Raw genomic sequence first — 27,277 nt, forward strand, 5'->3', positions numbered from 1 at the left:
CTCTCTCTCTCTCTCTCTCTCTCTCTCTCTCTCTCTCTCTCTCTCTCTCTCTCTCTCTCTGTGTGTGTGTGTTGTTTTTGAGACAGGGTCTTGCTAAGCTGTCCAGGCATGTTTCAAATGTTTGATCCTTCTGCCTGACCCTCTTGGGAAGCTGGGATCCCCTCCTCTGCTACCACGCCCATCATACTGATACATAATGATGTATGTCATTCAAATCACCTTTTAGTTCCACCTTTATCAGACTCTTCTCTCCATTTAAGAACTCCCTTAAATCAGTTATTAGAGAGAAGCTAAGACCTGGTGACAGTCCCATACGCTGCTGTCTAGTCACATGACACCCAGAGACCCCAGTCTCCCCTCTGTAAGCTGGGAACAACCGTGTTTTCTTAACAGTGGTTTCACGAAGGTAGAGACAATAAATGAGAAAACACTCCCGGGGTTGATAGCATTGCACAAAGTTCGTCAATTGCGCCGCTTCACAAAATACAAGACCCTAAAATTAACACGGAAGTTATAAGTGCTTTTCTATAGAAAAACCGCACGTGAGATAATGCATGCCGCCATGCCCGTGGTTAGCGAAGCAGAGATGATGCTGTTAAGTAGCTATTAGGACAAAGCAAAGACAAAGTGCTTTGTGTCTCACCAAAGCAAAAGAAGCACGAGATGGGGGAAAGTAAGAACCGTTGTGTTAGGAGTACCTTAGAACCAAGCTTTTACACTTACACCAGAAATAACTCGCCAAGGAGACAGAGCAACTGCCTTCTGTTTCCCTTGGAGGGCTTTCAAAGGGGCCAAGGTTTGCTTTTGGTATGGTTCCTCTAAAGACAGGCGTGCAGCCTTTATAACATTGCAACAAGACTTTAGACCAACGACTTTAGCAGTTTTAGGGGAATGGCTTTCCTGCCTTCCCAGGACGTTACTTTTGTTACTTTTCATGTCCCATACCAGAGCGTGAGGAGGGTGATGTTTTTGGACTAGCAACCAGCAGAGGGGAGGGTGGCTCAGTCCCAATCCTCAAGTCTTCTCTCCTTCTGTGACCCTTGGCCAATGTAAGTCACCTTTAGTCGGCTTCAAAGGCGCTGTTGGTGGCTCCCACATACTCAGACTTCCTCTTCTGTCTGGTCCACATTTTCCGTAGGATGCCAGGGACACCGCAGGAAGCACTGCCTGTTAGTGGCAGGGAGGCTTCGGCTCCCTGGGGAAGGGTTGGGTACTCTTCTGCTATCTTCTTGAGGTGTCTGGATCTAAACAAAAAACAGAGTGGGGTTGAAATGGTGAGCAGTGCACTGAGCCAGAGTTAATTTGTAACTTTGAGAAGAGTGCCTAGCCAGAGTTCTCCTCTCCTCCATTCTGTGACCATGATCTGCACACATGGGAATGTCCCCTGGGGGTGACTCTCTAATGGCACAAAGGGCTTAAGGATGAGGCAGTAGTAGCAGCCAGCAGCTACTGTATGGCAGACACATCCTAACGTTCCTTTCCCTGCTAGACATTTTAAGCCAGTTTGAATATATCTCTCCAATGTTTTCCCTATCTTTGGCTGTGCAAATGTCCTGTATGATCTCTGGGCTCTGTCCACAGAGAGCCCATCTTTGAGTATAGTCCATCAGCACTGGATCACACCCAAATTACTCTCTATTCTTTATAATGTACCAGTCTGCGGTATTTTGTAATTAACAAAAGAAAATGGATTGTGTTGTTTCTTTAAGATTTATGTATTTATTATTACACAGTGTTATGCCTGCATGTGTGCCTGCATGTCTGAAGAGGGCACTAGATCTCATTACAGATGGTTGTGAGCCACCATGTGGTTTCTGGGAATTGAACTCAGGACCTCTAGAAGAGCAGCCAGTGGTCTTAGCCTCTTAGTTACCTTGCTAACCTTTAATATGTTGTTTTAGCCCGTGTCCCTTCATGTGTGTGCTGAGCATCTCACCCAATGTACTGCTTCCCAGTCACTTAGAAGTTTAAAATTAGACATTAGCAGAATCATCAGAAAGAAGGGAAGCTTGATTGAGAATATGACTCCATAAGATCTGGCTGTGGTGTATTTTTCTCATTTAGTGATTAATGGGGGAGTACCCATTCATCCTGTTGTGAGTGGTGCCATCCCGGGCTCGTGGTTCTATAAGAAAGCAAGTTGAGCAAGCTATAATGAGCAAGACAGCAAGCAGCACCCCTCCATGGCCTCTGCATCAGCTCCTGCCTCCAGGCTCCAGCCCTGCTTGAGGCTCTGTCCTGCAATGTGGAAGCATAAGCCAAACAAACCCTTTCCTCTCCAAGTTGCTTTTGATCATGGCGTTTCATCATAGCAATAAAAACCCTAACTAAACACTCTCAATACATGATCTATACCTGCTTTCCACCCTGTTTCTTTTTAGACAACATGTCATGTATTCCAGGTTGAACTTAAACTCATTACGGCTGCCAAGATAACCTTGAAGTTCTGGTCCTCCTTCTTCTATCTCCCTAGTGCTGAAATCAAAGGTGTTCACCACCATGTAGGGTCTCTCTCTCTCTCTCTCTTCTTTCTTTCCTTTGTGTGTGTGTGTATTTTGAAACTCTTCAGGCATGGCCTTGAACTCTTTGCCACTGCCTTCTGATGCTGGCATGCATCACCACATCTGGCCCTACATTTGATTTTACCTAATCTCCATGATAGCCACTTTTCTCTTGCTTGTGTATATGGATTTTTGGTTGTAGACAAGGTCCCACTAAGTACCTCAAGCTGGCCTCAAACACTTGGCCCTTTGTCCCTACCTCTTAAGCACCAGGGTTACAGGCATGCAGAACCATGTACAACTATGGTTTATTTTTTATTTTATTTATTTTTGGTTTTTATTGAACTATATATTTTTCTCCTCCCCTTCCTTCCTCCATTCTCCCCTTGCCATCTGCACTCTCTGATCTCTGGAGCTGTGGACTGTAGTCTAGTTATTGTTTGCTCGGCTTTATATCTTCTATCCACTTATGAGTGAGTACTGGAAGTCCAATGTGCAATGTTTTAGGACTTATTCTACTGTTTTAATTGTACGTGTGCATGTTCTCATGAGTCTCTGTGTACACATGTGTGGAGATGCCCTTGGAGGCCAGAGTCATTGGATACCCTTGGAGCTGAACTCTCAGGGGGTTGTGAACAGCCTGGCCTGGGTGTTGTCAATCAAACTTGGGTCTTCTAAAGGAACAGTGCCTACCCCTCATCGCTGGGCCATCTACCTGGTCTCCCTCTTTTTAAATAGATGAGAATAATTTGCTTGAAGTCAGAGTGAGTACCAGCGCCAGGCTAGAGAGCAGAGCTGAGTCAAAAGCCTTCATTTTTCATCATTCCCTCAAGCCCTTGCCATAACCCACAGTGTGGAAGGCAGTTACTGAGGCATAAAAGTCCATGCTGAGCTGCTCACTCTGGCTGTCTTACTACACTGAAGGACTTTGGGGCACTGCGGGCTCACTCTATCAGGTGGCATTAACAGGGGCCATGGCTACGGTTTCTTTTAAAACCTGGACTTTGTGCGTTTGTTTGTTTTGTTTTTGCAGCAGCTCTGGAGATGAGAGCCAGGACCTTGGAGATGAGAGCCAGGACCTTCTGCAGGCTAGGCAGATGCTGGACCGCAGATGCTGGGCCGCAGAGCTGCGTTCTCCGCCTGAAAACCATGCGAGCCATTTCTGTACCTGTGGGTGAGAGTCCCTAAGAGAACGCATGAGGCATTTCTGACACCATCTATGGAGGTTCTGGATATGGCACCTGGTTATATTCATCTAATTAAACAAAGCCCCAGCAAGCAGCGCTAATGAAGCGGAAACCGCAAAAAGGACTCTCGCCTAATGCTAGGTGAGCAGTTGATGCGTCTGTAGCGGGACTCATGATTGCAGGCCGCATTCCAAGGTAATTTACAGCAGGCAGGGGTTTCTTGGGTGTATTAGGTCTGAGAAATGTTGGCCACCTGTCTCCCTCCCACGTGACCAGGATGGGTGGAGAGCCGTGCAGGCAGCGTAGCTGGAAGGCACAATACTTACCCTCTTCCAAGAACAGCTCCTTTTTCGGAGCCCTTGGCAGTCACCTCTAACACAGCTGGAGCCTTCACTGAGATCCGGGCCACTGGAGAAATCTGTGTTTTAAGGAAGTGGAGAAAGGGTTGAGGATGGTGCCACATCCCCACTCTGGCCCTTATTGGAGCCCTTTGTAAGAGGGCTGTCTAATGGTACCATCTCCAACCTGGGCAACAGCCCTCCCTCAGTCAGCATCAGACATGCTGGAGAGCTTCTAAAGACAGTGCTGGAACCACACAGTATCTGGTTTAGCAGGACGCTGCCTGAGTTGCTGAACTGAACAAGGTCTGTGAAACTGTTGGTTCTGGGACTCTCCTTTAAGAACCACTGGCCTAGAGACATGTGTGTGAGAGAGGGCCATTCAGTCTTCCAAGGGAACTGTCCCCCACCCTTCCACTCCTCTGCTGCGGTCTGATCATCAGTCCTGCAGGGTCTTTCTTCTACCACGCTGCCCACACCAGCACCAGCCTTCCCATTTCTTTCGCGGACCTTTCAAAGGACTGTCTACTCAGGTCCCGTTTGTGCCGGGGCCAGCTACACTCTCCATGTCCAGCTTGGACTCTAGAACCCTCAGAAGTCCCCATCTCAACCCCTCAGCATGAGAGACTCAGGCCAACTCTACATCCTGCTCCTTGAGGCCTTGCAAGGCTGACTTGCAGCTTGGACTTTTGAGACTATGAGTCAGCAGGATCCAGGGCCCCTTGTAGCAGGCTCCCTGCCTTGTCCCCTGTTGACCCACAGCTCTGCAAGTTGTGAGTCTCTGCATCAAGGCCTCATTTCTATCAGCCTTCTGAGTACACTTCCACCAGGTCCTCCCTGAGGCTGCTGGCTGTGTTCATCTTTCTCTACCCCAGTGTCCCCCGAGCACTGTAAAAACTATGTGACAGATTGTACTTTCTCACTTTGTCTTTTTCCTGTGTTCTCTAGTTACTACCCTGGTCCCCGGAGGACCGACTGAATGACCAGTCAGGTAGACTCTGAGACTGAGCCCTCGCCAGCCCTGCCAAAGGCCCTGCCCTGAACTGACAATCAGCTGATGATCTCATTGGGGCTAAGTCCAGAGGTTGCCCCATCAAGGGACACACACTTTGCTTTGTTCTCTGTCCCAGGTCTCAACAAAGTGTCAAGTCACCACGTTTACTGAAACCTCTGGAAAAATTCCAGGTCAAGGACACCACTACTTACCACTTCTCTTCTGGGGCAGGGCAGGCTGATGGCAGAGTTACTGTACCAGCTTGTGGCGCCCCCTAGCTGTTCCTCCCTGTCCTGCATCATGCGGATGCTCAGCTAACTTGAGCTGACATGAGCCTCCTTCCCACCCTTTCCCCTATATCCTTAAGTCACTTCTCATCGGTGTCAGCCCTGAATCTGGCTTAGATAGGCAGGCTCAGGCTCTCTCTCCTGCATCGTGCGTGAGCATCCGAGGAGGGATGGGGCACAGCTGCACTCCTCTCAGGCCCAGGGATATGCTGCTCTGCCTCCTCATCTTCAGCAGCACCTGCCGCTATCCCAGCTGTCTCTGGTCCCTCGCTACAGCTGCACATCTGCCAAGGGCAGCATCTAAGTCAACCCGGAGGCCCGGGAGCGGGGAATTCCAGGCTGATAGACATTCTTTTCTCCTTAACCTTGACCGTTTTCAGCACGGTCAAGCCTGTCTTCCTTCCCTCTGCCAGCTGCCTAGCCACCCTGTTTGCTGAGCACGAGGTTGGAAAGAGGACTCTTCCTTGACCGCAGTTTCTCTCCTCCTCACCCTTTGTTCTTCCAATACAGTGACCTTACTGAAACTCTCCTGCCCAGAGCATAAATATCCATCTCTGTCCAGTTTGTTCCAGAAGGATGAGGGGCTGACCCAGTTAGCTCTGGCTTCTCTTGGAGTTGGATAGTAGCTCCTGTAAGGGCCTAGGATGTCGGAGATGATCTCCCCTCCACGCACCCCTGACTCTGTTATCCGAGAGAGAACTCCACGCTCAACCCTAGAAGACTACAAAGGAAAAGAGGAGATAGATCTGGGGACATGCCCCTAAGCCCTCTTTAAGAAAGGACAAGCTAGTGCACATGCCTTTAATCCCAGCACTTGGGAGGCAGAGGCAGGTGGAGCTCTGTGAGTTCAAGACCAGCCTGGTCTACAAGAGCTAGTTCCAGGACAGGCTCCAAAGCTACAGAGAAATGCTCTCTCAAAAAAACAAACAAACAAATGGAAAGTCAAACTGTTCAGCTCCAGGGTGGGCAAAGGGTAGGCGAGTATCCTTGCTCAGAGTCCCGTGCTTGCTGAGACAGCCCACAGGCCTGACAGAGGGAGGGAGGAAGACAAAGTTGACCCATTTGGGCCCAGTCGAGACCCATCTATGTAGGCAACTCGCACTCTAGATCCTACACTTGAAGGTGCTAAGCCTGGATCGTGGTTCAGTTGCTCCCTCCACACAAGCTACCGGTCCACACCTCAGTCCTCAAATCCCAGCGAGCCTGGCCGTAAGGTTCAGACAGAGACGCACCCTGCCCTCAAATGACTGGTTGTTATGGACTGAAAGTCTATGTGTGACTCAAACTCATCTGCTAAGGTCTTCCCTACCCCCTAGTGTGATGGTGTGCAGAGTGGAGCCTCCAGGCAGATGATGCTCTGGAACATCTATAAGATTAGTGCCCTCGGAAGAAGACAGAGAGTTCAGCAATGCCTCTGTTGTATGCACAGAAAACACTTAGCACGAACCCATGCAACTGTATGGCAAGAAAGCCCTCCCCAGACAGCCAGTCTGCTGTGTCCTGGATCTTGGACTCCCCGGTCTCTAAAAGCGAACCATGTTTCAGTGCCCTAGTCTATGGTATCAGCCAGGCTGATGGATCGCTGGTGTTTTGTGCTCGCATGGTGCTGGGGCCCCTCTGAGTGTGGGAGAATTTTACATGACTTTAGCCCAGAGCTGCACCTGGGAATTAGTCAGGCATTGCTGCCTGGCCAGACCTCAGAGTTCTCCCCACAAGCATGAGATGCTAGCAAGTCACAGCTTCTGTTTGCATGTGAACTGAGTTCCTGTTGAGAAAGAGAAGCGACCAGTGGCGTGTCCTAAGTCCACAGAGTGGCGTCAATGGCTGGTTCTGAGAGCAAAGAACCACAGGGCTGCTTACCTAACAATTCTCAGCCCAGAGCAAAGGACACCAGCTCCCGTTCTGGCACCGGAAAGACATTTCAAGACGTCTCAGGCACGGCAGATACAGCGAGTCTGACTGACTAACTTACCAATGATTTTCCATATGCTCGGTTCCCACACAGATTCGAAGCTTTGGGCTCAGGAATGCCCGCTGTGAAATTGAACAGAAGAGGTATTACTCAGTTGTACTCTGAGTTCTGCCTCCCTCTGCTTCTGAATCAATTATCTCGCTAGCCAAATACAGGGACTTTCTCAGGGTCTTCGTACCAAGCAACAAAGCACTGCAGGGCTGGCCAGGAAATGCTACCCCTACCCCTGCCACTCTCCCAGGAAATGGAACTAAGGTCAATGTAGTTCAACGACCGTGATAAGCATGCCATTGCGGTGGGGATGCTCGGAGTGGAGGAGGCTGCACGTGTGTAGGCAGAAGGCAGAGCTAGGGAATCTGTGTACTTTCAGCTCTGTTTTGCTGTGACCCTCAAACTGCTCAAGAGAAACTAAGTCAATGGAACAAGCACATTTAGCACTGTGTCTGCAGGCGGTAGGTGCTCATAGAGTGTGGCCTCAGCACTTCCTCCTTTCCTGAGCTCTCAACTCACAAGAAATTAGTTCAAGGAATGAGACCCATTATCATGGCGTTTTCATGCATACTTGGTTCTTACCGGTGCTTCCCCACTTCCCTCCCCAGTCCTCTCTCTCTTCCTGATGGTCTCCTCCCCTCCCTCAGCCCAGTCTTATCTGCTTCCAGCTCACAAGTATTTTCTTATCCTCCCTCGTCCCAGATCTCTCCTTCCCCTCTCATGTCCTCTTTTCTAGTTCTGTCACACACCTGCCTATATAAAATAAATCTTAGGATCTCAGAGATGGCTCAGTTGGTAAAAGCACCTGCAATGCAGACCTGATGGCCTGAGTCTGGGAGTCAGGAACCCATGTGACACTGAAGATCTGTGAATTTTATAGGCAGCCTTAGACTGAATGCCCAAAGACCAAGCAAACAACATTTAATCATAGCAACTGAGTTTAAATGGTTACCTATGGCTTGCTGACTAGTTGGGCTGGACACTAGTTAAATGGGAGCCAACCGACTGGTTGATTGACTGAGTTGTAGCCACGTAAGTTTTTTTCTGTGCTTTGTTGTAGATTCCGCTTTGTTTCCTGTAGACGCTGCCTGCCAGCGGTAGTGGTTACAGTGAGGAACCTGCTCCGGGAGTCACCTAGTTCATGAATCCCTTTACACAAAAACACATGGTCTAGGAGAATGCCCTTTTAACCCTACCAAGATAAGATCACAGCGAGCAGTGCCCTTGAATTAGCAGTAATAGCAGCTCACTTTCAAAGCATGCCAGGCCTTGTGCTGGGCGTAAATTGTACAAAGTGGCTAGCCTTACTACCTGCAGGCCCCACATTCATAGCTAAGAAGTATTTCAAAATATTGCATTTGCAGAGCTGAGAATGTAGTCCAGTGGCAGAGGGCTTGCCCAGCACAGGAAAGACCTTCCATCCCCAGCACCGAGCCAACAACGTGATGGCTAATGCATACATGTAATCCGAGCCATGGGAAGCAGGAGTTCAAAGACAAGTGAATCTGAGGCACAACTGGGATCGTGAGAGCCTGTGTTTAAAAAACAAAACAAGAAAACCAACCTTGTACTGAACAAGCACATACTTATTCTCCTGGTTGTCCTAGCCTAAACAATACAGCATAGCTAGTGGTTTCAGAATATTTGTATCATATGAGGTGTTTAAATAACCATCTGTAGATGATTCAAAGTGGAGAGAAAGACAGATGTGTACAGGTTACATACAACTGCTACGCCATTCTACATAAGAATGGTGGTGTTTGACATCTTAATAAGTGGGTCCTGGAACCAACTGTGCCTGATCTGGAGACGGCTGCATCTCATTTAATCCTTCCTGTCACCTTAAGAGGGAGGACCCTCATGGTTGGCACATTTCAGCTGGAGGAAGTAAGGCTTTAGTGATGCATAACCACTCATCTGAAGGCAGATGTGGTGGGTGAGATGTCTCCTATGTTCTCAGGCGTTTGAATCCTTGGTCTCCAGTTGGTGTACCTAGTTGTGTAGGCTGAGAAGGTATGGCCTTGCTAGATGAGGTCTATCACTGGGGTCCGGCTCCGAGAGTTTAAAGACTTGTATAATGTCAAGTTCACTCTGCTTCCTGTTTTCAGCTTGAGATGTGAGCTCTCAGCTGCTGTTCCAGGCATCATGTTCATGGTCTGTGGCCACGCCATCCTTGTCAGTACGGTCACTAGCCCTCTGGAATCGTACTCCTAAAATGAACCCTTCCTTGTGTAAGTTGCCTTGGTCATGGTGTTCTATTGCAGTAATCAAAAGGCACCAAAGCAGTAGGTAAAGATGGTTTAAAGATGGTTTCAGGAAGTGTTAGCCTCTTGTAGACCTGGGGAAGCTTGGTCAAGGGATGGCATCTCCTAACTCAGGAGGAGGTGGAGCTTTGCGCCCAGAGAGCGAAAGAACAATAGTGAAGGTTCAGGGAAACAGAATGGAAGGGGCCATCAGGGAATTACTTCCTCCCCTGCAGCTCAGGGTTGTTCTACCTCACAGAATGGTAAGGACAGGAGTGTCACAGGAGGTGGCCATGGAACTCATTATGACTTGGAGGAACTTTGTAGGGAGGCCTTTCACTGGCGTTGTCTGCATATGTGAGATGCTGGGGGTCTGAGCCAGGAAGCTCGAGGTAGGTTACAAAAGTGTCAAGGCAAGAGCTCTCTGGGGTGACACTGTCAGGTTAGTGTACAAAGTGGGAGGGGGGCACAGAAGAATTAGGGAAGAAATGGGAGACTTTCTGGAAAGCTGGACAGTCATTCCTGATAAAAGGTCACACCTTGTAGCCTGTTTAGATAAGCCGACCATCTCCGGAAAAAAGTCCTACAAGCAGTTTTCTAGGCCCGGGAGTTGGGCACGGTCTCTTTCCAGCGTCTAAGACCTTATGGTGAGAATATGTTAGTTGGTTCTATCCCCATGATTTCCTAGTTTCCTCACCTTGCACTGACCTGAGAAATCTGCATCCACCAAGACCTTATCCTACAGTTCAGAGAAAGAGCAAGCCCCTAGCCCTGAGGTCCCTGGCGACAGGCAGCATACTAGCAGAAGGAAGTAAGAATTGATACCCAGGGACCAGTGCCTAGCCTTTCCTTGGAGAGCATCGGGGTTGGCTTCGGCTCAGCAACACTCCCTCCTACCCATCCTGGATCTATCAGATTGGAGGTGCTGAGGGAATTGAATCAATGCCCAGCTGAATCTATTTTTTTTCCATCCGAACCTGACTAGCACACCCCTGCAGGAACTGACTGTCACGTGTCGGACAGACTCTCCATTTCATAACTTACTTTCAGAATAAAAGACTGACTTAGGCAGTCCAAGATGACAGCAACTACCTACAAAGTTATAACAGCAGCTAAGCATGGCAGTGCACTCATAAGCCTGGCTCTTGGGATGCTGAGGCAGGAGGACCATGAGTTTGAATTCAGCTTGGGTTACACTATGAAATACTGTCTTTTAAAGACTACAAAAGTGATGCTTAGAACTAGACAAGGGAAGTGGCGCTGACCAGAACATAAGGAGACTGGAAACTATGCTGGCTCTGTGGCTGCCAAGGAATGTCACCTTGCACGGGTCAAACAATTTCTACAGCATTGGTTTTTCTGTTCTGTGAATTGGAGAAGGGTGACTGCAGAGGTCAAATGGAAGTGTTAGAAAGGTCACGATCTACCTGTCTCTCTCTCTCTCTCTCTCTCTCTCTCTCTCTCTCTCTCTCTCTCTCGTGTGTGTGTGTGTGTGTGTGTGTGTGTGTGTGTGCGCGTGTGTAAAACACAGATAGCTATGCCTTAACCCTGGAATTTCTAGTCAAATGAAATGTGCCTTTCCAACGTATTTCCAGGTGCTGCTCCTGGGAACCCACTTTGGATATCTCTGTAGAAGTTTCTTTCTAAAACCTTGCTGCTCAATCTGTTGACCCTGTAGCCACAAAAGCATCACCATCTGGAAGCCTCGGAATCCATAGGTGGACTAGCATCCTCTGAATTAAACCCTACATCAGGGAAAAGCCTCTCCGTTGATAATTGTGTACACAGTAATTCAAGAGGAATGGCTTTTAAATTGACTTTATGATTTTTGGAGCGAAGAGGAATATTCTGCCTATTTTTTCTTTCCACACACGCGCACCCTCCCACTCACCTATACATAGACGCAGAGAAGAATCTATCTCCTCTAATTTGCAAGGCAGATTGTGGCTTTTCTAATGCTTCCATTCTGTTTACATGTGTGCAATCGAACTAACTGAGGGCCTCGCTTGGTTTATGTGATCTTGTACTGTCCATCATGAGTGCAGGGTGAAACAAAGAAACCTAGTCTGACACCTAAGAAAAGCAACAACTGAGACAAACAACAACAAAACTTGTAAGAAAACATCAACAAAGAAGGGGCCTGGAATGGGAAAAGATGAAGGAACGCAGTCAACAGAGATTCATGTCAGGTCCTGTAAAATACAAAACTGTTAATGCCCAAAGCTTTGACAACATTTTGGATTTTTTTTGTGTGTATGTGTGTGTGTGTATACAGGTGTGTGTTCATATCAGTGTGTGTGGATGCATAAAATGAAGGGGGTGCATGTGGAAGCCAGAAGTTAACCTTAGGTGTCATTTATCTTGTTTTTGAGACAGTCTTTCCTTGAGATTGAGGCTTGCCCATTAGGCCGACCAGGGAGCTCCTGGGGTTCTCCTGCTTCTGCCTCCCCAGCACAGAATTACACTCACACTGCACACCCTGCACAGGGTTGTGCTCACACTTGCATACCCTGCATGGGGTTGCACACACACACACACACACACACACACACACACACACACTGCACACCCACTTTGTATGTTAGACTCTAGCCCTAATGTTTGTGTCACAAAACTTTAACAACTGAGCTATCACCCTAGCTCCTGGTTTTTGAGGTAGGATCTCCTCAAGCCTAGGCTGACCTTGAACTCATGACAGTCCGTCTGCCTCAGCTCTCAAATGCTGAGGTTACAAGTGTAACCTCAACTATGTATTTTTGGAATTAAAACATGAGTTTTCCACTGATGGCAGAACAGAAAAAAGCCTAAACTATCACTTAGAGAGAAAGTACTATTAGAAACTTCTGTTGGCTAGTAGTTGAATTCTATGTTACCACTTAGGTTAGAAGCCATTTCAGAAAAATAATATCCAAGGTAGCATTACTGTTTCCAGATTTCAAACAGGTTTACCCCTAAATTCTTTTTATATTATTAAGTCATTCAAATGTGGGAAAAAATAGTACAATTTAGTTGTTATGGTTGTGGTGCTGATCCTGGGGATGAATCTAGGGCCTTTCATATAGGTGAAGGTATTGATTGTCCTACCTCTGTAGGTGAGACCCAATAACAGGTGTTTTATTGTTTGTTTTTGTTTTTGTTTTGTTTATTTTGTTTTTGTTTTGTTTTGAAAGTTGAATGCTCAATCAGCCTGCCAGGGATGACCAACCACAATATAGGACACATACGAGCCCCTGCTGTGAAAGTCACGCCCTCAGGGGGCCCTGCGCCTGGGGTACCCAAGGAACTCACTTACCAGGCCTGACCGGGGTTTTAGTGGGATGCGTCCCTGGCGGCCTGGCGGTCTGCAGTCGGCCAAACCTGCGGTCGCCTGTATCCCGGCGCTCACAGCGCTGAGGTAGCAGCTCCAGGGGTCTTGGCGGGTACAGGTCCGACTCAATCACCACCTGCAGGGTGCAAGGAACAAAGTGAGTCGTCCTCCCCTGAGTCCCCCAGTGCTGGGGCCGCCCCGCACCCACCTCATGTGCACAAGGGAACTGTAAGGAGCCTGGATCAGGGTGGCAGGAAGTGAATTTTCATTGAGTGGAGATCGCAGAAACTCCGAAGGGAGGGCTAAAAGCTAAGGTGGTTTCATTACTACCGCCTGCTAGTAGTGCTCAGCCACAAATGGTACATCAATAACCTGACCATCAGGGGCCATCGAGGAACTCACAGCAGCTGTGGTTTCTCGCACAAGATCAAGCGAATCTACATTCCAACAAGAGGGAGGAGGGGGCTCATGAGCCCCCACCCCAAGCTGAAAAGCTGTTGACAGTTGATGGCTTCTCTGGAAGGGAGTTTCTCTTCAAGGGTGTCACCTCTGGAAGGTCAACCATTCTTCGGTGGGTGGCCTCACCCCCAGAAGCAGATAAGACGGCAGAGAGGAGGGACTTGGACTGTTTTTTAAAAAGAACACGATGCTTGGGGGGGGGTGCGTGTGGGAGGAGTGTGGGGAAGAGGAATGGTAGTGGGTATGATCAAAATACATGGCGTGAGAAGTGTTAATAAAAGATTATATTTGCCTGTGCAGAAAGAGGGCAGAGATGGTAAGAGCCAGAGGTGGTGGGTGACTGAAAGGACACGGCCTTCTAGATGCAATAGGAAAGGCACACATGGGTTTGCAGGATGCTGTAGCATGCAGAAGCTCAAGACAGACATAACCCAGCATGGAGGAAGGACTGTGGGCATGAAGTCCCACCCCTCGCCCAGAATCAGCCACACTCCAGGGCAGGTGCCAACACAGATCTGACCCCATGATGGGTTGTTGGTTCTGTTTGGGTTAAAGCAAGGGAAGGAACTTGAAGTTGGGTGGGATTGGAAGGATCTGGGGGAGAGGGGAAGCTGGAGGGAGGGAGAAGATAAGATCAAACTATTGTACACTGTTCTTAAGTTCTTAATGGTTCTGCTTTAAAAGCCACCTGCCGCTACTCTGTGAACAGAGGTCGCTCTTCATCCCCTAGCTGACAGCACACAGCAGCAGTGACGTAGCATTGCATTCTCTTTAGGCAGTGTGTGACCTGGAGAGGAGAGAGTGTCGCGAATGTGTGTGTGTGGACTGAATGCACAGGCTGTGCCATTTACACAGGGAACGTGAGCCTGTGAAGGTTGGTATCTGTGGATGTTTTGGAACCAATCACAGAGGGTACTGAGGGACAGCTGTACTTAAATCACTGAGAAAATTCAAAAACATAAACCCAGGAGACAAATAATAGCCACCATTTTATCTTAACACGGGGAGTCGTGAAGGGAATCTTGGCAGCCAGGGAGCAGATCCTGCATATTTTATCCCTCTGCAGGACACAGAGTCATTCATGCTGATTGTCCTTACTCCGTGAGTCTCATTCATTAGACGCTGCCGTATTCCATAACGCTGCAGCCTCCCCAAGGCTTGCACTGCCCCCGCCACTTCCTTCTGTGCACAGCTGCCCTGCAAGGGCCCATTCTGTGTCCACTCAGGGCTCCCGTGCATCTGCGAGTGAGGCGGATGGGCTCGGTCCTGAAGGCCTAGCTTTTGGCAGACCTGCTTCAGTTGACTACACAGAACTACAGTACTGGTGTTGGGGGATTCCAGAGCAGAAATAAATGGGCTTTTAAAGACATGATAACAGAGTGGTGTTTCAAGTCAGTGGAGGACACTGTATCTTTAATGATACGGTTGGAATAAATATCAGTCACCACGGAAAAGTGTCTCTATTTGGTTTGGGTGATAAGTCAGGTCAAAGTTGTGTGTTGAACAACAAACACTAAAACAGACTATAGCTTAATATGACACATAGCATTACATATGTTCATAAGACTCTTTATCACATGATAAAATTGAAAAAACAATAGAAAAATTGAGGGAAAATATGAGCAAACCCCAACAAATTTGCTGAACACTAGTGACTAAATGCATATTAAAATAATAAAATCTCCGTCTCCTATCAGATTACCAATGAAGAACAAGATAACTCCATTTGGGCTCAGGTCAGCCTGAGTTCCAGCTCCAGATACTTTATTTTTAAAGTCTAAGCTAGCCTCCAACTTGCTATGTAGCCGAAGGATGTCTTTGAACTTCTGACCTTCCTGCCTCCACCTGCAGAATGCTGTGAATACACCAACCTGGGGTTCAAACCCAGAGCCACATGCATAGTAAGCAAACATTCAACCAACTCAGCCACGTTCTAAGACCTTGAGGCCCAGTTTTGACACTCAGTAGTTGAGCGGAGTAGGGATATTCATGCCCACGCTTGCTGGACGAACAGAATCAATGCCTGTATTAGCAAAGATTCCTGATGTCTTCAGGGCACACATTCACTGTCTTATTTGTAAGTATGTTGAAGTGTTCTGAAGACCTAATCTTCATTTCTCCCACAGAGGACCAGAAGAGAAGCCATCACTCTTTCTTTCAATTTACCACAAAGAGCCCTTTGCCTAGACATTGAAGATCACACATTTGGTCTTAAATTGGGTAGGGCATTCACTCTTCTCTGATCCATTTAGGAACCAGTAGCATCTTTGGGGAAAACTGGGGGTTATTCTGAGCATTTGGGATCATCGCTGGCCTGACAATCCTTGCCTTTTTCTGCTCTGGGCATTTCAGAAATGGTAACTTACTTGGTTCCCTGCAAGACTTTGAGGAAGGCTGAGCAAAGTTCGTGTGTGTGTGTGTGTGTGTGTGTGTGTGTGTGTTTGCACGCGCGCTTCTTTCTGGGTCATCACTTAGGGTTACCTACTTCCTTAGTGTACATTCCACAGTATCCCAAAGTGTGACAAGAGCTGGCTGCTGAGCCCCTGGCTTGTTTTCCTGTCTGTAGAACTTACTGCCGGTATCTATAGAGCAAAGCAGTCTGTGAGCATATCCTTAGCATCCTGAGTTTAGAGCTAAGACCTGAGAGGTGGGGTGTGAGCATGAGATGTTAATTGGGCAGACGAGGGAAAACAAGAATTTGGTGATGGTTTTTCCTGTCCTAGGCTAAGATCACACTGTCTACTGAAGTGTTATTTTACCACATTTCTGGGAAGTCCATTCCCTGACACCTCAAGCCCCTGTTGTTTGCCAACTGGGAGGTCCCATGAATTAGACAGCTGAGACCTAAATGGTGGGACACAATCATGTCTTGGGGCAGAAGGAATCTATAGAAATGTTCAAGCAGACTCTAAAATTTTACACATAGGGAAATTAAGGTCAAAAGGAGCTTTGTGTCTTTCTTAAGGTCACAGAGCTGCCCTTAGAGAACCAAAGAGTACCATAGTTTCATGGTTCCTGAGTAAAAGTTCTCTGTAAAACCGCAGAAGCACCTATACCCAGCTGGGAATTTTCAAGTACAATAGAATGTTTTGTGCATAAGCCAGGAGATTCTACACAGATGTTCCCATACAAGCATCAAATCTGGGGACAAAGTGATATTTCCAATCCTGTTTCTCTGTCTTTCCTCTCGCCAGCTCCCCTGTGTATTATCAAAGGGCTCCATTATCTTGGGATGCTTAACAGATCCACGCCTTGTGTGGGTGCAGTCTCTTGAGAGATTTCTATGACATTCACAGGCATCGGGAGATTAGGACATCAATAAAACAGACTGGGAATCAGAAAAGGAGAGAAAAAGGAGAGGGAGGGAGGGAGAGAAAGCACTCCCGAGAAGGGGGATGTGCCTTCGCATTTGGAAGAAAACGCTGCTCCCGCTCACGTGGAGTCCGAGAGGAAGCGACTTGGGCCCTGAGGATGAGTCAGAGAGGAAAGCGGTATTCTTGGAGGAGGAAGGAAATGTGTTTCCATCCACATGGCAGCCCGAGGAGCGACAGGAGATGCAAAAGAACTCTGTCAATCTGTCAGTGTTGGTGTCCCTCCACAGTAGGGTGGGACTTCCTGTGGTACTTTCAGGATGCCACACTGGAGAACCGGACAGAAGCCCCACACTCCCTCCTCACCTCACCAAGACTAGGATTTCAGGCTTGAGTCACCCTGTCTAGCCTGGCCTGCGTGTTCTGTAGCCTGAGCTTTGTAAACAGAGGGGGAGCTGGGCAGCTATTGGCCAAGGCTGAATCACCCTCAATGAAGTTTCCTGACTGAATTATCTGTGAACAACCCTTCACTTCCATCCCCATTATGAACTGGGTTGTTAATTCTCAGGGATTATGAGTAAGGTCAGGATCTCATGACTCACAACCTTCCTCCTTCCTAATATAGCAAAGGCTTCCAAAAGCCCTTATAAAAAGATATGCGTGGCTGGAGAGATGGCTCAGTGGTTAAGAACACGGAGTACTTTCCAGAGGACCCAGGTTCAATTCCCAGTACCCACATGGCAGCTCACAACTGTCTGTAACTCCAGTCCAGGCAACCCAACACCCATGGCAAAATACCAAGGCGCATAAAATAAAAATAAATAAATTAAAAAAAAATATAACTGACATAAAAGCAGGCAAAGGAGATGAATAAAGAATCCACAGGAAAAATATCGAATGATGAATAAATCAATGAAAGAAATGAAGAACTACACTAAAATGGAAGAAATGCAAAATTAAATAATAAGGCGCTTCCACCTATCAGCCTGTTAACAACAGGAATATCCTGCGGTATTGGCATGCTGGTCTAGAAAAGAGGTCGTTGAAGGACTTTGGCAATGACCACAAAAGCCTTCTAATCCTCCCGACCAGTCTCTTCACATCTACAAATTTATCCTCAAAGATGTGTAAGAATAAATGCATAAGAACATAACAATATCCTCAAGAACCTTCTGTGGGGCCTCATCTTAATAGAAATCGTGGAGAAACTCTATTGATAGGTGACTTTGGATAATGTATTTAAAAACTCCAGATTTGACTTGGGTAAATAAAAACTAATAATTCAAACATTGGAATGTTAGGTAGCCATTGAGAAGGATCTATACATATATATCTATATATATATCACAGATACATATTTTTGTCATGGAAAGATTCTCAAGATCTATTGTTAAATGAATAAAAGCAACTCACAGAAATAGTCCATTGTCAGAAATAAGCATAATTATCTTATAATATGTTGACATTTTTCACTTAAAAACACTGCAATGGCTGGTGTGGTGGCCTGAAAAGAAATGGCCATCATTGACTTGTGTTTGAATGCTTGGCCTATAGTAAGGCGTGACCTTGTTGGAGGGTGGGTTTTGAGGTCTCATATGCTCAGGCTAGGTAGGCCTAGCATAGTAGTCTCCTTATGCTGCCTGCAGATCAAAATGTAGAACTCTCAGCTTCTTCTCCAGCACCATGTCTGCCTGCATGCTGCCATGCTCCCTGCCATGATGATAATGGACTAAATCTCTGAAACTGTAAGCCAGCCCCAGTTAAATGTTTTCCTCTATGAGAGTTGTCATGGTCATAGTGTCTCTTCACAGCAATAAAACCCTAAGACAGCTGGGTATGGTAATACATACCTTTAATTCAGCACTTGGAAGGCAGAGGTAGGTGGATTTTTCTCTTGCCAACTTTCCTACTTATTGCCAAAGGCTCCTTATCCTGGAAAGTTTAACAGACCCACTCCTTGTGTGGGCGACTTCTCTTGAGCTACTGCTATTATATCCATGTGCATCACCTAAAGGTTGCAACTTCAAGGCCATCCTGGTCTACATAGACAGTTCCATGCCAGTCAGAACTACATACTGAGACCCTATCTCAATGAAATAGAACAAACCCAAATAAAAAAAATACATACCAACATTTATTGAATGTTTGATATGTGACGATCTGTAAACCAGACACTTGCTGTGTGTTAAGTCCTTTGTCCCTTCTCCTTGAGATATATGTTTGTATTAATCTCATCTTAAAGCTAAGGATGCAGAGTTCTAGGGCAGTTGGGCAACTGACTCAAACAAAGAGAAGTTGGTGGAGCTGGGGTTTGCACATAAGCAATTTGACTACAAAGTCTTTGCATTTTCTACTCTATTGTACAGTGTCTCAGAATTCTGTGATGCTGAATTGAGGATCGCTGCAGGGTTTGAGGTTTTGTGATGAATTGGAATTGGAGTATAAGAAAACTGTAGTAGGCAATGCTCTTGTACTGCCTGGCCTCTCTGCCCTGTTGAGGGTGATCAATGTGCCTGTGTTCTTTAAAAAATATATAAAGAATGTTTATCAGAACAACAAATAAACCCTTTTTAATTAAAAAAAAGTTTTTAGAAGAGAGAAAAGATTTTTTTAAATTACAATACCTAAAAAATCCTTAACAGTACCGTGTAAAATTTATGATAACAACTCCACGGAACCAATCAGTCCTCCTTTTGCAATACAGCGCAGACATTGATGGTTCTGACATAAAGAGATGTGTGTGAGTGGTGAGAAGCCATAACATCCTTAGCCTTTAAGAGTTTGCAAACAACTTTAATGCAGTAAGGTACCGCATTAAAAATTCCAAAGCACAATTCAAAATTCAAAATGAGGCTGCAAGAAAAGAACAGTGCAAGGCTGGAACCCCCTAAGTTGTTCAGAATTCCTGGCATTGCCAGACAAATCTGTAAGTAAAAATCAACTTCTTAAAGAGTCCTGCCTGTGGTCCCAGCATTTGGGAGGTCGTGGAAAGAATATTTCAGGTTTCCGGCTAGCTTGGGCTGCGTGGTGGGCTTGCGGACAGACTGAGCTCCGTGAGGACTCTCAAGCAAGCAAGCAAGCAAGCAAGCAAGCAAGCAAGCAAGCAAGCAAGCAAGCAACAAAATTACTCTCAGATTCTGTACATCCACCACAGCTTCTCTGACATACCAGAAATGCCAGTACCTGAGGGATGGATAGGTGGGTGGATGGATGAGCTGTTCTTACTCTGTTACCTGTTCATTCTGCTTGGAGGCCTACATGGTAAGGAACTGTACCAGTGATTCACTGCTATCTATAATGGTGAGAAAATGTTACATTACAAATGTGCAGACCAGGCTGCTACAGCCGCATTAAGAACTCTGTGCACACACAGAGTGAGGTCTCCCCTGCGCCCGGGGAAAATGGCAAAATGAGGAGTCACCTGGGGGACTCTTTGGTGTATGGTTGGTATTTGCCAGCGATTATGGATAAATGAACAAACAGCCACACGAGACACTCTTGCCTTCTCATCCTTGAGGGCATGGGAGGGAGCGGAAGTCAAGAAGCCACCATTGTTTTTGCACTGAAAGTCAGTCAAAGAGGATCAAAATTAAATAGAATTTCTTACGTTTTTGGTCAAGAGATGCTGAGAGCTTTTGACTCTTCTCCTGGACGGACTGGACACTGAAAGAGATAAAGAAATGGTCTTAGAAGATGCTAAGGTACAGACCTGAGAATGTTTGGTCCTGGTTGGGGGGGGGGCTACTGGGAAGGGGTTGGGAAGAAAAAGCTGTGTCCCACTGCAATTTAAGATGTCACTCGGCTTGACTACGACAAAATTTCTATAGCATCATTTGCAATAGCTAAAGGATGCTAAGAACCCAGTGCCCATCAACAGATGAATGGATAAATATGGTATACCCACACACACTGGAACACTGCTCAGCCTTGAAAAGTAAAGGGAGCATGCGTAAACCTTGAGAGATGGGGCCAGGTTAAATGAGACAAAAGAAGAGATATTCCGTGCATGACTCTACCTATCTGAGTATATAGGGCAGTTGATGTCATAAACAGAAGCAAAACAGAATGATCATTCCCAGGACCTGGGAGGCTGGAGAAGTGGGGCATTATTGTTATTAGCATAGAGTTTCTGTTTGGGCCAATGAAAAAGTCGGGAGATGGACAGGGGCTGTGGTTTGCAGCACAATAAAGGTACACGCCAGTGATCTGTACATCTGGTGTGGGTAAATGGTGACTTGTACTCTGTGTGTGTGTGTGTGTGTGTCTGTCTGTCTGTGTATGCATGTATGTGTATGTGAGTGTGTGAATACCATAACTTAAAATCTTCCTAGTAGGGAAAGGTAGCTTAGTTGCTAGCGTGCTTGCCTGTGATGCATGCAGTTCTGGAGTTGACCCTCAGGACCGCATGAAACCTGGTGTGTTGGTTTACATCTGTAATCTCAGAATTTGGGAAGTGGAGACAGGAGACAGGAGGAGGATAAGGAGTTCAAAGGCATCCTTGGGTACATAGTGAATTCTAGCTAGCCTGGGTTAACAGAAGAATCCTATCTGGAAAAAAAACATTTAAATGAGTTAGCTATTAAAAAGTTACAGTGCTTTGCTGGGCCGCGGTGTGGATCTTACTATAGTAACAGCCACTGTCCTCAGCTCTGGTAATTAGCATTTCATTTCCTGAAGCTGACCACTCGAGATTCCTCACATCAGGGGAACGTATCTGTAAAGTTTGATCTTGTATGTTTTATGTCACCCTATGCCCAGTCATATCTATGTCTACCTTTCATATCGCTATGATCTACTGCGACCCAAATCCTGCTTTGTCTCTATCCTGGTTGACTTCTCAACAAATATCAAATCAGTGGCATAAGAGTGCCGTCCTTCCTCCTGAAACTGGAGCTTCTGTAAAGCAAAGGACACAGTCAACAAGACATAATGGTAGCCTACAGATGGGAAAATGTCTACACCAACCCCACATCGGACAGAGGGCTAATCTCCAAAGTAGGCAAGGAACTCAAGAAACTGGTCATCAAAAGAACAAATAATCCAATAAAGATATGGGGTACAGACCTAAACAGAGGACTCTCAACAGGTGAATCTAAAATGTCTGAAAGACACTTAAACAAATGCTCAACGTCCTTAACCATCGGAGAAATGCAAATCAAAACAACTCTGAGATAGCCTCTTACACCTATAAGAATGGCCAAGATCAAAAACACTGATGACAGATTATGTTGAAGAGGTTGTGGGGTAAAGGGAACACACCTCCATTACTGGTGGGAGTGCAAACTGGTAAGTCACTTTGGATATCAGGATGGCAATTTCTCAGAAAATTAGGAAACAACCTACCTCAAGACCCAGCAATACGATTCTTGGCTATATACCCAAAGGATGCTCAGCCATACCAAAAGGACATGTGCTCAGCTATGTTCATAGCAGTCTTATTTGTCATAGCCAGAACCAGAAAACAGCCTAAATGCCCCTTGACCGAAGAATGGATAAGGAAAATGTGGTACATTTACACAATGGGGTACTACATAGCAGAAAAACAAATAACATCTTTGAAATGTGCAGGCAAATGGATGGAGCTAGAAAAACATCATGTTGAGTGAGGTAACCCAGATACAGTAAGACAAATATCACATGTACTCACTCATAAGTGGCTTTTAGACATAAAGCAAAGAAAACCAGTCTACAATTCACAATCCCAGAGAACCTAGACAACAATGAGGACCCTAAGAGAGACTTACATGGATCTACATGGGAAGGAGAAAGACAAGATCTCCTGAGTAAATTGGGAGCATTGGGATCTTGGGAGAGGGTAGAAAGGGAGGGAGCAGAGAAAAATATATAGTTCAATTTAAAAAAAAATAAAAAAAAGAGAGCTGCCCCTGTTATTTTCTGCAAAGTCTTTGTAGTCATGAAGCCTGGAGTTCAACATGCTGACTGATACACTGACTGACAGCCAGGGACTCCAACTTCCTCCAGCTGGGTGTGAACCCCAACCAGACAGGCTATTTTCTCACTCTCTCAAAGCCTCCCTTTCTTCATGTGACAGACAGGAATAATAGTGGCACTTAAGTAGAGGGTTATGTCAAGGGGTAAAAGAACCAGCCTTCATGAAGCCCTTGCCCAGAACCTGGCAAAGAGCAAGCACCCAGGAAATAGTGTGGAAGAACTTTTCTGCCAGATGAAGGCAGGAGGAAGAGAAGGTAATGATGGATGCTCCTGATTCACTGGGGGAACTTCTCGCTGTCTGTCTCACTGCCCTCTGCTGTTCCCTGGCTCCCCTCCCCTTCTCTGGGGTACTTGTAGGAAGTAAGTTCTGGTGAAACATCTGAGTGGAATACAGCTTCCATCTTTAGAAGTCATCATGAGCTATGTCTACGACACACATTTCCTGAAAGGGCTCTCTCTCTCTAGAATAGAAGAGGACACACACAGTCTCAGCTTACAGACTTGGCTATGGTCTGTTTTAAGATACGTTAGAAACGGGGCTGGAGAGATGGCTCAGGAGTTAAGAGCACTGACTGCTCTTCCAGAGGACCTAAGTTTAGCTCCTTGAACCCATATGTCGGCTCACAACTGTCTGTAACTCAACTTTCAGGGGACCTGAAACTTCCCATGGCAAAACACTAATGCACACTAAAAAAATATACATTAAAAGTACCATAATGTTACAAGGAAGTAAGACAGCCCCATTGAACAGTGTAGCTATCAGCCTGATCCCCAAACATACATTGGAAAGAGAAGTAGCAAACAGTTATGATAATGGCTCAAGTTGAGCCTGGTGGTGATGGCCGGTCACCCTCATCTCTACTCTAGGTTGTCATGCATCATGGGTCCCATGGCATTGTGAGTCTCTAGGGATACAACATTCACTCAATTCATGAAAGAGTGGAGGCCACACTGTGAGTGTGTGTGTGTGTGTGTGCATGTGGTGTGATTTATGTACTTGTTAGAGTGTGTGTGTGTGTGTGTGTTGCAGTGCATCTACTCATTAGTGTGTTAGGTATGTGTTTGTGTGTGTTGTGGAATATGTACTTTTTAGTGTGTGTGTTATGGTGTATGTACTCGTTAATGTGTGCGTCCATGTGAGTTGTGGAGAATGCACTTGTTAGTGTGTTCGTACATGTGTCATGGTATGTGTACCTGTGTGCTGTGCATGTGCTTGGGGGGGCAGAAGTTGACACTGAATGGCTTTCCTTCATTGGTTTCTATATTTTATTGTTTAGTTTGAGATGGGTCTCTCATTGAATTCATCATTCGATAGCTCATCAATTTGGCTAACCCGGTTGCTGACGAGCTGCAAGGATCTACTGGGCTCATTCCTCCTGAGTTATGGCCAAGTACCACTTGCCCAGCTTTTTACCTGGTTCTGAAGGTCTGGACTCAGTTCCTTGTGTTTGTGCAGAAGGCACTTTGCTGATTGAGCCCAGCGTCCACAATCTTTTTGAGATAGAGTTTTACATTTAACCCAGGCTTGCCTGGAGATCACAGTTCTCCTCTCTCAACCTCTCAAGTGCTGGGACCACAGATTTACCCCCACAGCAGGTTTAGGGCTCTTGCTCCTAACTTAGGCTCTCTAGGCTATGCTATCTGCATTGCTGAGCCTTTTCAGGGGAGATGTGTAGTTCATTGGTGCCCACGGATCCTGCATAGCCTCTGGGAAATGGCCCACTCAGGGGACTCAGACCTTGTTAGACGAAGTTGAGTAAACTGGTCTTTCTGCAGCTCTGGAGGCAACCTAGGGTAAGAGTTATTGGTTGATATGCAGTGACTCAGAACTGAGAGCATCAGCTCCTCTCCATGGGCGCCTTCTGCTGGAAGGCTCTCAGGAGGCCCCAGGGTAAAGCGAGGCATAGAAAGAGACGTGCTCCACCCACCGAGACCCTCCAAAAGCTGCAAATAATCCGTTCTAGAAAATTAGTCCCTAGCAGTGAAGAGTCTATGAATACTTAGTTTAAGGCACAATGATGGATGAAGACAGAAAGAATACAGGACCAAACATTTATCTTTAGTGAGCGTATTCATGGCCACACATACAAGCTGAAAACATAAATCACTTTGTATGCAATACGTTTGATGCTGCGTGATCAAGACAGCTCCATTGCAGTAGCTCTGTGTATCGATCCATTTATTCTCCACGATAACGTTGGAAGCTAAATTTTGTTTATCTTTTACAGAAGTGGGAACTCATGCATGAAGGAGTTAAGTAACTGGTCCAAGGTCACAGAGCACAGGAAAGGCAGAAATCTCATAGCTGCTTTATCGAGGACGCTTTCTTCTGACTTTTTAGATGACAAGAAACAGATGTACTTGTTCTTCTCCTTTGGGGACAATGTGCTGCTCTACGCTACAGTTGGCCTTGGTCCTGAGATCCTCAGGCCTCTGCTTGGATGACAGACATGAGCTACCCTTCTCAGTGAAAACAGACATACTAGGATGTTTGCTTCCCAAGGGTTAGCAAGGAGATCTTACACCCTTTTCACCTTGTCTATGTCTCCTTCCATCCTTCTCCGGGGCCACGGAGCTCACTGGTTTTTTTTTTTTTTTTTTAATAATTATGGCCTTTTCTAGTCTTTTTTTGCATACTTTGCCCCCAAAATATGTCCATAAACACTCTGCAGAATTGTCTATGGTTCCAAGTATGCTATTGAGCATAGATAAATTTTCAGCTTTTTCTTCTTTCCCACTCAGTATGTATCCACAGGACTTGTGGGACAGTTCAGGACTTACTTGCCTCCCATTTATGTGCTCCTGGTTCACCAGAAGCAACGTAACCCTCTCCCCCTCCAAAAAAGAAACCCCACAGAAACAAACGCAGAGATAAAATTAATGGAAAGGTCATTTCTATTCACACAGATCTAGCTGGTTCCTCTTCAGACAGGTTGGCTTTCAGACTCTCCAGAGAAAATTTCACCTCCTACACATGGGCATCCTCCCAACTCCTCTTCTTCCCTTCCCCTCCCTCTGTAGTAGATGTCAAGATCTCAATTTATTTTCAGCTATCTGTCTAGGTCCAGACTGAGTCTCGCCCTCCCCCCATCCCCAGCAAGCCCCTTGTCTGTGGCTGACATCAGAGGGGAGGGAGAGAAGAATTGTTAGAACGTGGGCTTAGGGTACCAACAAACACCCAGACCGTCTCATCACAGCGTCACAGTGACACAGGGGTGAGCCTGTGCCCCAGCAAGCAGGGTCAGAACAGTGTCATGGCAGAGGGCTCTGTCCTGGGTCACCAGCGCTCCCTGGAAGACAGTCTCACAAAGTCCTTCCCAGGGCTTTGCACCAGTTTGCCAGGAGCCAGAGCTTATAAAACCAAGGTTCTGAGGTGTTGCCTTTGGTGGTACCGGGTGAGGCGACTCTGGGGTTCTGTGGAGAAGTCGGCCTGGGGTCAGAGCCCAGTTTCATTGCCTTTCTGGGTGTCAGGCCACTGGGGAGCTTTCCTCCTCCCAAGTCAGACAGAGTTGGCCTTGGGACAGCCGATTCTCCTTTCAGAACCTGCTTTCTCACCGCAGACAATGCAAAAGCCTGTCGGCTACCCTGGAAATTATGTTTCCATCTGTCTGCTTAACAATCACTTGCTGTCCCTGTCACCCAGCCGGCTGGGTTGCCCGTGTTGAATTAAGTGAAGCAGGAAGCACTACACTGCCCCTCATCCCTGCCTTGATAGATTGTTTCCCTATGAATGATGTTTATCCTTGTACCCCCTTTTCAGAATCAGAAAGGGGGAGATGATCAAAAGTCATCAAAATGGAGAAGCCAGCAGACCTCAGGACCCGTGGGTGCCACGCACCAGTGTACCTTAGTCCAACAGCAATCAGTCACCTCCCGCCTGAGATGCCACAGGAGGGGACTCCAAGGGCGATCGTTACTCACCCTTGGACGGAATCACGGTGGTGAAAACTTCAATATTCTCATCACTGCAGCTGTAGATCTGATGCATGGTGTCCGCCTCCTGCCCTGCAGGGTGTCCGGCAGCCGGTGGCCTCTCTCGGGAGCCCTAGTCCCAGGGTTTCCTAAGCCAGTCTGGTTCTGGGATCATTGTGCAGGTCCACAAAAGACTGACTGCCTGTGCCTCTCACGACAGGCTCCACTGCAACATTTCCTAATCCCATCTGTCTTTTTTTTTTTTTTTAAATGAATCCTATTATTGCAAACCTTTGATTGAAACGCGAAGGCTTCCGTCTCCCCCAGCTAGGATGTACTTAACATTTTTATTTTGCAGTGCCTGCTGCAGTGAATTTGGGAGTCTTTTGTGAAGTGACGAAGTAAAATCGCCTACTCGGTTAGCGCCCAGCTTGGCTGAAGGAAACGTCAGTTTTGCTATCAGTCATGCCCGGGTCTCATTCCAAAAAGGAAGGACTTTTTTTTTTCCCCCTCCAGGGGAACTGGATCTTCATTTGTCGTGTGTTAATTTGGCTCCCTTTAAAGTTTCTATTTTAGACAAAAGGACTGTTTTTCCACCACAGATTTGCTTCAGTCCCTTGCGACAAGGCTTACATTCCAGGAGGTGAGCATTTAGTGTTTCTTTGTACAACCCTACAGGTGTGCACAGCCGTGCAACAGACAGTGCACACTCTCAAGAACCCATTTATAGGATAGCTATATTTTTATTTTTCTGTACTCGAATGTATTTATTACCTTATCTTTCTATGCTATATAGCCTAAGAATATACTATATTCCCCCATA

General features: G+C 46.5%; 1 protein-coding gene across 1 annotated transcript; it reads right to left on the reverse strand.

The window, feature by feature from the left end:
• Positions 1–47: 47 nt before the first annotated feature.
• On the reverse strand, positions 48–26,786 carry Vxn (vexin). The gene is made up of 6 exons (XM_050142079.1): positions 26,464–26,786; positions 20,198–20,253; positions 12,806–12,956; positions 7,280–7,341; positions 4,015–4,106; positions 48–1,244 (listed from the first exon to the last, which is right to left on the reverse strand). The coding sequence occupies exons 1-6, from the start codon at positions 26,528–26,530 to the stop codon at positions 1,061–1,063; spliced, it is 612 nt and encodes a 203-aa protein (XP_049998036.1). The 5' UTR covers positions 26,531–26,786; the 3' UTR covers positions 48–1,060.
• Positions 26,787–27,277: the final 491 nt, after the last annotated feature.

The sequence above is a fragment of the Alexandromys fortis genome, unplaced genomic scaffold (genome assembly GCF_014885135.2).
Source record: "Alexandromys fortis isolate MF-2015 unplaced genomic scaffold, M_Fortis_MF-2015_v1.1 scaffold_41, whole genome shotgun sequence".
Classification (NCBI taxonomy): domain Eukaryota; kingdom Metazoa; phylum Chordata; class Mammalia; order Rodentia; family Cricetidae; genus Alexandromys; species Alexandromys fortis.